Source organism: Lycorma delicatula, chromosome 6 (assembly GCF_047948215.1).
Source record: "Lycorma delicatula isolate Av1 chromosome 6, ASM4794821v1, whole genome shotgun sequence".
Lineage (NCBI taxonomy): Eukaryota > Metazoa > Arthropoda > Insecta > Hemiptera > Fulgoridae > Lycorma > Lycorma delicatula.
This window is the reverse complement of record NC_134460.1, coordinates 10,488,562-10,504,122: the sequence shown is the minus strand read 5'-3', so window position 1 is coordinate 10,504,122 and position 15,561 is coordinate 10,488,562. Positions and strand designations below refer to the sequence as shown.

The 15,561-nt window shown below is 27.6% G+C and overlaps 1 protein-coding gene across 2 annotated transcripts in view; it reads right to left on the bottom strand.

Moving 5' to 3' along the window:
• Positions 1–15,561, bottom strand: part of LOC142326643 (sodium channel protein Nach-like) — an 83,303-nt gene that overhangs the window by 31,477 nt on the left and 36,265 nt on the right. Inside the window, exons 2-3 of one of the 2 annotated variants that reach the window (XM_075369240.1) lie at positions 6,169–6,279; positions 2,102–2,246 (exon numbers count right to left, since the gene is read on the bottom strand). In XM_075369240.1, coding sequence (XP_075225355.1) covers positions 2,102–2,202 — 101 coding nt within the window. In that variant the 5' untranslated portion in view covers positions 2,203–2,246; positions 6,169–6,279. Of the gene's footprint in view, positions 1–2,101; positions 2,247–6,168; positions 6,280–15,561 lie in introns of those variants that run through there. The other variant, XM_075369239.1, reaches the window with a different exon arrangement.

Genomic DNA, 15,561 nt, shown 5'->3' with positions numbered 1-15,561 from the left:
TGATAAAATACTGTTTAGGTAATAACATGACAAAAAAATAGCTAAAATGACTTGTAAAAAGATCAATTCTTTAGTAACAAAGAGCCAAGTTTGCCATTAGTTTTAAAGGAAATTGCTCTTTTCTTCACAATCAATTCCACTTAGTAACCATCCCACTCTGGTAACTGAAATTTATGAAATTATGTAACATCCTACATTAGTTTTATAATATAGTTCAATCCATAAATAAATTTACTGGGCTGTAAAGCAGTAACTTTCTTTTTAAATGGTCATCATATTGCAACCAACCATCGAACAAACCAAAAAAAGAAACATACAACATAGAAAAAACTCAGGTTTTTAATGAGCTTAAAGACTCACTTTCTATATGATACCTTAAAAAAATTATTGAACACCAAAAAATTATACTACTGATAAAACCCATGATAATGCACCTATTATACTTACCTGGCAAACTTTTCTGTATCTCAATTTTTCAGTTAAAATATTAATTAATATTCTATTTTTAATATTTATTAATATAAATAAGGAACCATAAAACAATTTGAAATTAAAAAAATTCTAAAAATGTATATTTGTGCCAATAAATCATCAGCCATTACTATGGGTTGATAACTAGAACCTTCATGAAATATGACAAATGATATTACTGCCTGCCTACTTTATTGTCGTTCACAACATACAGCTTGTAAATCTCATAAATTTGCTGGTGAATTTTTTCAACAGATTAAAACCAAGTTATTAAAAACAAAATTATAATTACATTATTAAAACCAAATTAGCCTTATCATGTCGCAGAATAATCAGCTCCATAGTTCATCAAACATAACACACTCATCTCCTAAGATGTTTTTAATATCTCTATATTTTGCACAAAATTTAGTCAACTCAATTTTCAGGAAGTCAGTCACAAGCACGTGTTTGAAATCCCAGAACACAGTCAAGAAAATACTTTTTACAGATGATTGCGTTTTAAATTTCTTTGACCGTGGTGAACTACAAGTGCCAGTATTCCATCAACAGTTTTCATTACCACAAATAGTTAGACAATGATGAATGTCACTAACACTCATTTTTTCTCGCAATTTTTGTATTTTTTTTAGCATGCATTTTTTTTCAAAAATTCAGTCGCTGCACGTTGTTTTAGATGAGTTGATGTAGCAGGTGTGCTTGACTCCATAACAATGGTAATTGACAGAATATGAAAGAGTGTAAGTCAACAAGTTTTGGAATGTTAGTAGTAAGGGAATGAAACTTCAAGATGTCAGATTCTGTTGCTTTATATGAAATTTTGTTCTCTCATTATGTTTCAGTACGCATTAAATTTCAGTTGACTTCAATAAACAGCATTCCTAACAATGCAGTGCATCCAACAGGATTTACTGATACATACAAATCCAATATTTTTTCACATATCTTGAACCGAGATTAAAATCTATGATATGATGCAATTAATATCCAGTACAAAATGGATGAACGCAGCAATTAAAATAGGTGATTATTTATATTTTCTTATCAATATGACACTGTATTGTGACCACTTTATTAATGTATTTGGTAGCCACTAACCAAACTATTGGTGTGATTGGAGATTAATGTGATCAAAGTAATACATGTTCAATTTATTCTAGAGTACTGATTATTAAATTCATGTTCTTAAACTGATTTGAAATAAATAGTTATTTATTATATGAGAATTGCTTTATTTCTTGCAGTTTGTTGGCCTGCTTTATAAATATACAAATTCCTTAAAGGGTATTATTGGATTCATATATCTGATCAATTTTTTTATTCTTGCTTTTATGTGAAACCTCTCTTATCTCAAATATATATAAATATATATATATATATTTGAGAAATGTACAAAATAGAATCATAATAAAAATACATAATTTTCTACCAGGATGGGATATCATTATCGAACCAATATTATAATTGAATATGCAACAAAACAATATGAACAGAAAACTTTCAATCAAATACTACAGTGCTATGTTGCTAGATAATTTTAGTCTGTATCATCACGATAATGGTAATGACAAATTATGTATAATGGTGACCGTACCATACAATTATTAAGCATATGATACCATTAACTTACTTTTCTGCAAAAGATCTTCCTGACTCAGCAACATATCGAATGCCATGTATTGAAGAATTCAAACAGAACTCCGTAGACACTTGTTTTAACGCTTTAAACATTGTAGATTATTTTTGTCAACAAATTAATCTACCAAGTGAAACACCTGGAAAAATTAACCATATAAAGTAAGATTAATAAACTTCTCTAATGACAAACTAAACCAAATTTTGTAATAATATGTTTTTTAATAACTTTCAAAATTTCAGTCATCTTTGTTACAATCTGTGATGCTGAGGATATTCTCACACTGGCATCAGTTGATACTACTAGTGAGTTTTTTTTTGCTGTAAACACACGTTTAGAATGTGGTCAAAAAATGTATGTATATATATATATATATATTAAAGTGATCAAGTTTTGAAAATGTGTTTTTGTTCATTGTTTTTTGTAATGATGAGATCAAGAAAAAAATTATTTATTAGATTATATTCTGTAAAGTTTAATTTGTGGTCTATTTTGTTTATGCACATAATTAGTTGTTCACACTGGTTCTTTTGTTGCTTAGTACAATAAGATGATATCATCAATGCATCTATCACAGTGTTTTATTTTATGAGTATTTTGTTGAGTAGATAATTTTTTCACGTCAACACACACAGTCACAAATACATACCCAACTTCTCCAACAGTCCAATAACAATCCAATTCTACAGTCATGTTACCGTTGGGGCTGTTGTTTTTGTTATTTTGGTATCTGATATTTAATATCATAACATAATATCTGTGGAGAAATATTTATTTCATCCAGATGATTTATTAATTTTCTAAATAACCGAATGAAATTCTCATCATAATCACAACTAAGATGAGAGAAATTATTCATTAATATATACAAAAGGCAAATTAAAGTACCAATATTATACAAGATAAAAAAATAACAATTTGCTTATCAAATTAGAACAAAGTAAGTTCTTCGACTATACAACAAGAAGTTTACAAAATGCTCATTCAAATATAACTGTATCAATTTCATTTTGACTGACCTGCATTAAAAAATAAACAACTAATCTAGTATTTTTCAATACAATATAATAATTTAATCAATCTAGTTTGCAAAGTTAAACTTAGACAACTTAACATTAACGCAATAGCATCACGGTAATCAGAATAACCCTGGTATCTTCACCACACCCGAACAGGCCATGCCTAAAGAATAGTTAGCATATAATAAGGTTATCAAGTTCCTGTTACCATAAATGTTCACTCCTTAGCAGGCTTTTTCTTCAAAATATGTTACAATGTCACTTATAAAAAAAAAGGAACAGATTCAAACAGAACCTTTGTGACTTCAATCTTATTTGTTTCAAAACCATCTTTCAGCATATCTGCCTATATATAGAGATTTATACTCGAGTACTTTCTACTCAGAGTAAATATGTATAACTTATAAAACACGATACTATTGAAGGCTTTTATTGAAATCTTGAAACATTGCAGGCACTATCAACATTTTTAAACAAGTACCAATATTTATCACTGATCCCAAAAACAAACATACATAGTGACTAGGCAACTACTACCATAAAATTCATATTTCTCTTCTGACAGAATCCCACTGCAGTCTGCATACTACACAATTCAGTTAAAAAAAAAAAAAATAGAAATGAATAATTCTGTTATAGTATTATTAATTAGAGTAATGCTTCAGTAGCTGCCACAATCTTTAGAACTCCTTTTCTTGATAAGATGAAAATTTTAATTTCGGCTCACTTATTTGAAATGATTTTCCAATTAAATACAGTGTTAAATAATTTTAACTCGCACTGTTGCCAATTTTCAGGGAGCATTTTAAAAACTTCATAATTTAATCCATCTGTAACTGGCACATTTCCTATTGCTTCATTGTAACTCCAATATCAAAGTCTTTATCCAAAAAATTATCTCAACTCATAAATAGAATGTTTGGTAATTAATTAGTTTTAATATAAAATTTCCTACAACCAATCACTTAACCAAAAGTTTTCTTATCTGGTTTTCTAACAAATATTGATAAAATTGTGCGATTTTAAGATTAATAAATGTAGTCTATTTTTTAATATAATTCTCTTTACAACATGGACAAGACAATGTCTACTGTAGTCTGGAAGCCGAATCAGCTCGAAGTCATCCACACTACAATGAACTTTAAATGAGATCCAATATAATATTTTAATATTAAATGGACTATTAAATTTACTATCTGTGGTAGCATGCAAATTAACTCAAACACAGGGAATTTTTTATTTATTTTTATGTTGTGGCTACATTGCTTGACCACACCTAATCTTTAAGTTGTCTGTGTAATGTGAGGTTGTTATTACTCTTCAGTTATTTAGCCATTTTAATGTTATAAGTAGTGTTTTGTGAAAGTTTATTTCACTTTTTATTACAAATCATATTTTCATATTTTGTTCTGTCTAAAATATATAATAACGGATATAACTCCAAGAAAGTGTTTGAAAACTGTTTCTCTTTCTGAGCATACCAGTATGCTATGCACAACAAACATCTTCTCAGTGTGGTATTGGTCTAGCGACAGTGAATGCCATTTTAAAACAATTTAAAGAAGCTGGTTCATTTCACCTTAAAGGAAAGGCAAATATGGCCATAAAAGAAAAACTACTTGATTACAAGATCGGTTTTTAATGAGAAATTGATCCAAAATTATCTGCTGTGGGCTAAAATTGAGAATTAGCAGCCAGTGGAACAGATTTACACATGACAACTGTTAGATGCTCACTTCTTGCAGCTGGGAAGAAACCTCATTAGCCAGCTAAAGCAGCTTTCACCAGCAATGTACAAAAAATGCTCTTTTGGAGCAAAGCACATGCTAACTGGATCAAAGAAGACTGGAAAAGTGTCATGTTTTCCAACAGGTGTCATTTAGTGTTCAGGAGCAAAGAGTTCCATACATTAGATAAGCATCAGATGAAAGTACATCACCAGTTCATATCCAAAAATCAGTTACACATCCGCCAGTAAAAAATGTTTTGTGGTTATTTCACATTTGAAGGCTCTTGTTCATTACTTCCAGAAGATAGCATGTTGAAAATTGATGGATATATCAAGATTTTGAAGGAAAGAGTCGTGACACAACTGCAAAAAAAATTCTCACAAGGTAATGGAGGTTCTAACAAAATTTGGCGCCATGCAATATTGCTAAAAAAGTGGAAAAATTTTTCAAAGAATGAAACATTAAAGTGCTCCCATGGCCGGATGTCTCCCTATACTTAAACCCAACTGAAAATCTTTGGACAATAGTCAAAAAATTACTCTCAACGTTCAATTGTATCACAAAAATTGACCTAATTAAAGTAATAATATCAGTATAATTTCATGAAGAAAAAAATGTGTACTACACTTGTTCATCTGATGCCAAATCATGTACGTGAAGTGATGAAGAACAAAGGACATATTAATTACTGGATATTTGTAAATTGTACGATTTTTTTCTTTTTAATGAAAGTTACTTTTTATTAAATTACACCTGCGTTCAGATTAATTTGTATGCTACTATAGCTTTAATACTAAATACAGTATTAAAAGAGTTTCTTCTGTTTAATAATACCATCCCATCATTTCCAATATATCTACCAGTTTTTGACCTGTAATATTATACACAGAGTTCATAAATACAATTTTACCAATTAAATTGTTGTAATCAAACAATTATACCTCATACTGATTAGAAAAACCTAACTTACATTCCTGTAATTTCCTAATATAATCACCTTACCTGTAACTCCTAACCTGATAACCTTAAGAAAAAAATCTAACAGCATTTCAATACTTTCTTCAGTATATGTGCACAGCTTCCAGAACATGTTCATAACCGCAAGAAAGATTAAATCAAATTTTCTTTTAAGTATTAGCCAGTAATTAATTTAATTTAACATTATTACACTAGTATTCTTCCTAAATGGAATCATTAGTCCTACACTTGGGATATCATTAATTCTAACAAAATTAGATGTAAATATATCGTAATCATTAATCCACTTGAAAAAAAGTCAAATAAATTAGAATGAAATAACAAAAATCCATACCTCTCTAAACATTAGTCTATAATCAAAGCAGATGGTAAAAATTGTATTTTTTCCAGTTAAAAACTGATTTCCTCTAAACTCATCTTTTCTTCTTTTCATTCACTAAGTAATCTGAAAGTAAAAATTGTTATTAACAACAAATAAATATAATAAACATTTTTTTTTAAATGATAAATAATATTCAAAAACAACAATTTAATGAAAACAAAATATTGTAATTATTTTTTTTATAATTTAATGGGAAGAAAATTAATATCTAGTTTAAAAAAAGTAAAACATTGATCACGTAAATATTTTTCAATCCGTAGATTGAAACCAATTTTTGAATATAGATTTCTTAACAGATAATATAATCATAAAACTGAATGCATCAATGTATTAGTAATGCTTTCCAAATTGACAATATTCAACATATAAACAAATAATAAATTGTGCCGTTAATAAAAAATGAAATATTCAAAAGAAGAAATTAATTAGGACTTTTTAAAAAGTAGCAAAATTTTATAAGCAAAGTTTTTAAAAATTAACTGAATAAGCACTGCTTTGGCAACTTTTCCTTGAACAAGAAAAAGTTATTAAAACAGGAATATCTGCAGTAACCTATATTTCATGAAGATCAAATCATGGAATATAAGTTACTGCAGATATTGTTTTTTTTTTTTTTTTTTTAATTAAAATATGTATTTTCAAAATAGCAGTGACCATGTGAAAACATTCATAAAAAACATGTTAGGAAAGAATATAGTGTATTGATAAAAATAAGAAATTAATTTTGTTCAGTCTTAAGTTTGTTAACAGTGCAGTGTCATAATTCCTTGAAATTGTGTAAATGATGTGGATGCCTTTTGTTACGTATGTGGTGAGTTTACCGTAAAATCAAATAGAAAAAAACATTACACCTTTAATTAAAAAAACATCATTTGTACTTTAAGTATAAAATTATGATCAGGATAAGACTTAGGCTTCTCATATAGTATGCACTAATTGTTCTGTATATTTAAGAGGATGGCTGAAAGGTACACAGAAGACTTTGCCATTCGGTGTACACCGAATGGCAAAGCCTTCTGTGTACCTATGGTTAGGCATGAACCAAAGGATCATGTAACCGATTGTTACTTTTGTTTACTAAGTGTGTCTGGAATTTCTTAAAAAATCTGCACATACTGTAAAATATCCTTCATTGCAATCTGCAATTAGGCCTGTACCTCACAATTAAATTATTCCAGTCTCTGAGACATCTGTGTATGTGTTTCAAAAGCAGCGATGAAGAATCAGGCAGTACTGAAGAAGACAACAATGATTTTGATTTTGAATCATATATCACAAGGTCAATTAAATGACTGGGTTAGGAATTTAAATTTATCAAAAAAATCAGGCTGAACTGTTGATCAAGACTGCAAGGTTGGAATTTACTTCAAAAAAATAAAAAAATTTTGGGCTTTCGAAGCCGACAAAAAGAACTTTCTCAGTACTTTATTGATGAAAATAATTTGGCTTATTGCACAAATATTGATGAGCTTATTATGTTGCAATTTAGGACAAGTTCATAAACCTGAGGACTGGTGCCTTTTCATAGATTTGTCCAAGTATAGTGGTTCTACTCCACAACGGTAACAAATATCCTTCGATACCAATCACTTATGGTATTAATTTAAAAGAGAAATACGATGTGATGAAAGATGTTCTTGAAAAAATAAATTATAAAAAACATAGCTGGAACATATGTGATGATTTGAAAGTTGTAGCTATTTTATTAGGTATGCAATTAGGCTATATTAAGTACATGTGTTTTCTTTGCAAATGGGACGGCCGAGCTAGGGATAAACATTATGTTACCAAAGAGTGGAAGAAACGAGACCACTTAACTCCAAATGGGAAAAATATTATTCATGAACCTTTAGTTAAACCCAAAAAAATATTTTTACCCTTTCTCCATATCAGGCCAATACTAATGAAAAATTTTGTTAAAGCAATGAAGAAGGATAGTCCTGGATTTTTGTACATCAGGCAGAAAGTGAAAGAAAAATTAAAGAAGAAATATTTGGTGGTCCTGAAATAAGAGTTGGTCAAAGATGATGTATTTAACTCAATATTAAATAATGTAGAAAGTGCAGCTTGAACTTCATTTAAAGATGTTTGCAAAACTTTTTTGGCAAACAAAAATCCAACAACTACCACAATACTGTTAATCAACTTCTTACTTCATGCAGAAAAGTGGGATGTAAGATGTCTTTAAAAATAAATTTCCTCCACTCACATCTGGATTTTTCCCGGACAACCTCAAAGACATAAGTGACAAACATGGTGAACATTTCCACCAGGACATTTCAGTGATGGAAAGCCACTATAAGAGAAATGGAATACTAACATGCTAGCCTATTACTGTTGGACATCAATTTGGGATGTGCCTGAGGCTATTTATATAAGAAAAGCATCAGCAAAATCATTCTAACACAAGTATGGCATGCAGAATTATAAATTTTATAGATTTTAACTATATTTCCCTTAATTTTTTTTTGAAGCGTATTTTATTTAAAACTAAGGGCAATACAAAAATTGTATTTTTCAATTTTACCATTTCAAGAAATGGTATCACACTTAGAGAAACAATAAAATTTATTTTTGTTTATCAGTGTAATCAATGTTTTACTGGATATAATAAAAAAAAAAAAACAGTGTCTATTTTATTACGTTAAAATTAATCTATTAAACTAAAACGCACAACTCAAATAGAAATCAAGAAATACAATAAAATAAATTAAAAACTTTTTTCTACAGTGCTTAAATTACTTTTTCAGTCCAGTATTTGCCAAATGTTATGATCTGCTGAAGAGATTCGTACATTTTTTCCAATTAATGTGTCCTTTTAAAGCAGTATTTCTTACAAAATACAAAAAATGAGACAAAAATTTAATAATCCATAAATTTTTTATAACGAATAATACAACTGTACTTTAAGAAAAAATATACAAATTCTAAAACTGAATCAGACTCAAGTTTTAACATGAAGCCATTTCAAAAATTTCTAACACCATAACAATAATACTAATATATTATTTAATGCTCTTTCACACGATTGTAAACTCTCTCACCTTGCTAGGAGAATTGAGTTTATCACCTCTTTCTTCCGTCCAACCCTTACATTATTTATAATCACTTTTTTCTGCCTAGAAGCCTGGAAGACAGTAGCAGGTGGAGTTTATTGAAGTGGTGGTAATGCAATGAGCTTGTTCAGAGACTTTCAATGTTACACATGAGTTACACTAAAGAAATCAACTAGCAGCTGAGTACCCATGAAGTAAAGCCAGTGTATGATTCCTCTCAAATAAATAATTTAAAAAACAAAAAATTCAAAGTATTTCTTAAAGAAAGAGATTTAGTAAAGATTACCATTTAATAATTTACATACACCATTGTAACCACTAACAAATTTGCAGCTCATTAAAGAAAAACTATTTCAGTGCCAAAATATACTGTGATATGTTATTGCAACCTCTAAATCTGTCTTGAATAACACCTTGGAAAAATATTACGTTTTTTAGAAATTTTTTTAAAATTAGTATGAGATAATTAGTTCATAAGTTTCCGGGACAACAAAACAATTCTCTGATGAACTTAGTCAAAATTTATCAAAAGGTAAGTAAACATGTAAAAAAATTGAAATCAATTTATCCTTTTCTCTACAATACACAGAAAAATATCACTTCACAAAATTTTATTCAATCTTATTTTCAAAGAAAGAACTAGCCTTTTAATAATAATAAAAAATAGTAATATATAGGGGAAAGGAGACAGATACAGACTTTAAAAGAAGTTAGCTTGAAATCATTCATGGGGAAATTTAATCAAATTTTGTTGTATTCTGGGAAAAATATACTATATATATATATATATACATGTATACTGTATATATATATATATACTTTAGCATTTTCTACAAAACTGATAAAATAAATAGTAAGGTACAATTATACATATACTTAAATTAAAAACGATTACTGCAAGGCACACCCAATTCAATGAATTAAAATGTAACTGTTAATTAAAATGTTATGCAATAATAACATAATAAATGGCAATTACTGTACTTAAAATTGAAGAATAATCATACTAAAATATTACATTTTATGGAAGCAGAATTTAATTAAAAAGAAAATTAAAATAATGAAAATGTAAGAAAGTAGTCAACCTTTAAAATAACAAACGATAAAATTTTTTCTATATAATATAACATAATTTCCAAACATCTGTTTAATTAACAAATTTTAGAATTTAGTTTTATGAGAATAAAATTATAAGAATTAATAAAAGTAAATATTTTACATATTTGAATCACCAAAACACAAGGAGGGAATATAAAGGCCTACCCAGAAAAAATTAAAGGAATAGAAAAAACTAAAACTCAGATAAGAGTAAATGTCTCACAAGAATAAAAAAAAATTGTTTCAATTTGTTGAAAGTGATAGTTTAATCCCTTGAAATAACATAATTTATACCTACAAAATTAACAGCAACCATAAAGAAATAATAGAAATATAATTAATTGGAGAGGGACAAAAAATCCTTCATTAATTTTTATAAGTAATATTTATTTTTGTTGTACAAAAACAAACTAAAACTTAATTTTTTCTACATACCAAACATTACAATTTGATTTTTTAGTTAGTTACATCGTTTTTTTATTCACAGCCTAACTTGTGAATCACTGTTTCCCTAACCCTTCTTTTCTTTGTAGATGTAAATACACATAAATAGGATTTTTTATTTTTTTTTTCCTTATTTTATAGGGAGAATAATATTTTTTTATATTCTTGTGATAATTTTCTGATAGTGAATAATTAAACATTTAAAAGGATTTAATAAGCTAAAAGCAAAAAATCCTTTTGGGTTGACTAATTCTTTAAGTAAATTTAATTTATGAAAAATATACTTTACTCACTTTTAATAAGATAAAATTACAACTGCACTAGTTATGAAAAAAATACAATTAAACTTAATTCTTAACGTTTTATAGTTCACACTTTTCTAACAACATTTAAATTACAAACGAACAAATAATAAAATCATAATTTCATAATATTACACAATAAAATAAATTTTATTCCTGTTTTTCAGTGCGGACAAAATAATATTCTTTATAAACATTAAAAAATGAAAATTAATAAAAAATTTGTAACTTAACTCCTGAGCTTAATTACCATATGTTTTCATACCTAATAACAACTTAAAAAATGTACAGATTTAAAATTATAATAAAGATTACATGGCAAGAATACTTCATATTCTTAATCTATTCTAAATAATAATATAATACAATTATAGTACATCGACATTTAATATGCAAGCCGACAGTCTGTGTAATAAAAATCGGTTACTTTTTTTCTTTTCTCTACAACACCATAACTAATTTAAATTTTGTAAGCATCTCTAAGATACAAATCAATACTCAGTTTTTAACCATTATCTCTCTAGTTTTTTAACTTTGTATTCCTTGTTACTGTATTATAGTTTTATTTATCATTCACTGTACAGTTCCAATTCCAATTTTTTTTACAATAAAACAAAGTAATGAACAATAAATAAGAAAAAAGCACATGACTGCAGAGAAATTAAATACATGTGATAAATTATACGTCAGATAAAATATATTTTTAATTATTCTCAGAATCTGGCTGACCAAAAGTTTTGGACCAAACCAATTATTCATTTGCTAAATTTAAACGCCTCACTGTTGAACCAAATACACAGCAAAGCATTTTCAAAATAATTTTTATATCACATTTAAAACTGAATTTTTTAATAGATTAAAATTTTCTTTAAAAACTCTTTAATATGCACAGTTATTTTTTTGTTAAAATGGATCTAGATCATGCAGAATTACAGGTCAAATTCATCAAAATTGTATCAAAACAAAAATTAATAAAATTTATATTTAACAACAACATACCTAGTTAATGAAAAATGTATATATTTCATTTATATTTTTAAATTTAAGTACGTGTTTATATAATATATGCTTAATTTAATTAATATTACAAATATACAGAATGTGTATAAAAATAGTTTCAAGAATTCAAGGGTGGTCTCCCACATTAAAATAGGAGAAAAATTTTACATCATAATTCAGAACGCTTAGCTTAGTTTACCACCTACCTGCCATATTATACTTATAACATAGATTTTATTTTTCAGGATTGGTTAATCATATCAAGCTAGAATTTTGTACACTGCTATGGTATGTAGAGGTTTACTTGTATAAAAATAATGAACCTGAACTCCAATCAGTTTCAAAATAGTGGCCATGTAAACTTTTTAATTAGTGTTTTATGACAAAGAAAATGACACCTTTTTTATTCAGATATGTTCATAAATAATTAAATTAAGGCAAAAATTCTAAAGTGAGTTATTGTAAATTAAAAAAACCAGTTTTCATTACCTCCAGAATAAAATTAAATAACTTGACATGATCTCAAATACAATAATTTTATAAATTTTATCATGCAATAAATTATAATAATTTAATAATATTGAAAATATTACATAAAATGAGATATTATTGAAATCATGAAAATAATATTAATATTGCAAAATAATTTGCTTTAAAACAGATGTTGTAATTAACAAGTCATTATAAATGTAAATAAATGCTAATACCCAGTTTTTCTTTTGTTATTGACCATGTAATGAACACATTATTAATCTGTGCTGTATGAGTTAATTAATAATTTTTTCACCATTATCTTATTTACCACATCAGATAATGTGAATCATATTTGTACTAACTTAGAAATGGCTGATGTGCATTTAATGTAGATTTTGCACATTGCAACACCCTTGAGGCAAGACAGCTGTATCAGTAACACTTCCCAGAGGGTGTGTTGGATGAAATATCCTACCATCTCGAAAAAAGTACAACAGAGGTGAGCTTGGAGTTCAGTGTTAGTAATGCAACAGTTTGGAAAGTGTTGCATGAGCATCGACTCAATGCCTATCACTTATCATCGAGTACAAGCTATTTTATCTTAAAATTACACTCACCATGTTCGGCTATGCCAATTCCTTGTCCAAAAATGTACTAATCCAAACTGTTTGATACTTTCTTTACCAATGAAGCCAGATTTACAAGAATGGCCAGCCATTCTTAATACCCATAATATGCACATGTGGTCAACTGAAAACTATCATGCCATTTCAGAGAACCATCACAAACATCAGTTTTCTGTAAACATTCTGGATGACTACTTATTTGTCTGTTTTTTACCTGAAATGCTCAATGATGAAAGATATTTCCATTTCCTGATGGACAATTTTCTACTTTTGTTCAAAGATTTTTCCACTATATACGTGCAACAAAATATGGTTCATGCTGGATGGGGTTTTGGCTCATTTGAGATTACAAGTTCAAGACCAACTAAATGAAGCATATCCAAACACCTGGATTGGTCAAGGAGCCCAGTGGCATGGGCTGCAAGGTCTTCTGTTCTAAATCGTTTTGACTTTTTCTTATAGAGGTATTTAAAGACACTTGTATAAAACACTCCCATGGATACAACAGTAGAATTGCACACAACAATATGAGAATGAGAGGATTCATCAGACACCTCGCATCTTTGAAGAGTCTCGCAGTCAATGAAAAAATACCTGGACGTATGTATTTTGAAAGAGGGCTTTCATTTTGAACAGTTACTATAGTTTATTTTATTAATGTTTTATTATCTAATACGATAATTTATTGTTGTTAAATAAATTTTGATTGAAAATAAAGGGCAGTTTGTTTTATAATCTCTGTTCATTAAACGAAAAAACGTGTAATGTAAATTATTTTTCAGTATTAATATTGTTTATTATTTTATTTTATTGTAATTTTCAAAATTATTAAATTATTATAATTTATTACATGATAACATTAATAAAATTATTCCAGTTGAGATCACATCAAGTTATTTAATTTTATTCAAGATAAAAAGATAACCGGGTGACAAAGAATTTTTCCCATAACTTTGTTATTTATTTACGAATGGATTTATTTGTTATTAATAAATTATTTATGACACCTTATTAATAAATAAGGTGTCATTTTCTTTTTCATAAAATGCTTAATATTTTTTAATGATATAACATTTAAATAAACCAGCAGTTATAATATTAACAATTAAAAATTTAACATAGTCGCCATTTTAAAATGGATTGAGAAATAAGGTTCAATATTTTTAAACATAAACCTCTAGGTACCAAAACAATACATAAAATTTCAGCTTTATACGATTAACCATGCCTGAGAAATAAATTTGTATGTTAAAAATAAAAAATGCCAGGTAGCTGGTAAACTAAGAATTTCAAGACCTATGTTGATATCAAGTTTTTTCTTTATTCCAATGTGTGAGACCATCCCTGAATTCTTAAAATCTTTTTTTATAACACTCTGTCTATAAGAATATGCTAAATATCTGACCGATAAAAAAGCACCTAAGTATTGTAAAAAGAAAACCTATAATAAAGAAAACTGACCTATGACAAGAGTTAAATGATTAATGAAAACCACCAAATGCCTCTCAATATCATTAGTTTAATCTGAAATACAAATTTAAATAGTTCTGGCTTAATCTTGAATTTCATAATAACAAACTAAAATGAAATTCTTGTTTAGAATGAAATCCCAAGAAATATTTCACAAATAAAAGAAAGCAAAATTAATACTGACCGTGTAATGCGTTTATAGGCAATAAGAAGTCACCATTCACAATAACTTCACTGTCTAAATAAACTCCTCCAGCATAAACATCCAAGAACCGATAACAAAATGAAGAAGGATATAAGAAAATTACTGACATCACTTACTGATTGGCCTAAACGTTTTAAAACTCTTCTTTGCAACTAATTAAAAATTAATTGCGAAAACTGGAAAATTGCATTATTTATTACAAATTAACATTAAACACCAAACAAAATAGATCTGTACTCTAGTACTAATTAATTATATTACTAATATATGACATAAAAAAACAATTATTAAGATAAGAGATGCAAAGGTAAAAGGTTATTTGATTTTATTTTGGGAATAAAAAGGCAACAGCATTGTTAATTGCTAATACAGCACATATAATAAAGAAATGTTGAACGTAAATGCTTGATACCGGTAAGTGGAAACTATTACAGAACATAGTAAAATAAATTATATGGATTCTAACAAAAAAAACCTAAAGAACAAGCTCTTTAAGAAAGAAGCTTACAGATCTTAAAAGTTATTAGCCTTCTTCAATTAAGTCCTAAAAGTAAACTTCCCAACAATCTGATAAGATTGGTGTCTTTACTGCCAGGTGTTGATACATTAAACAACTGCAGCAGATCCAAATGCCCAATTTTCTTCTGAAATATGAGAATATTCCTTCTTCA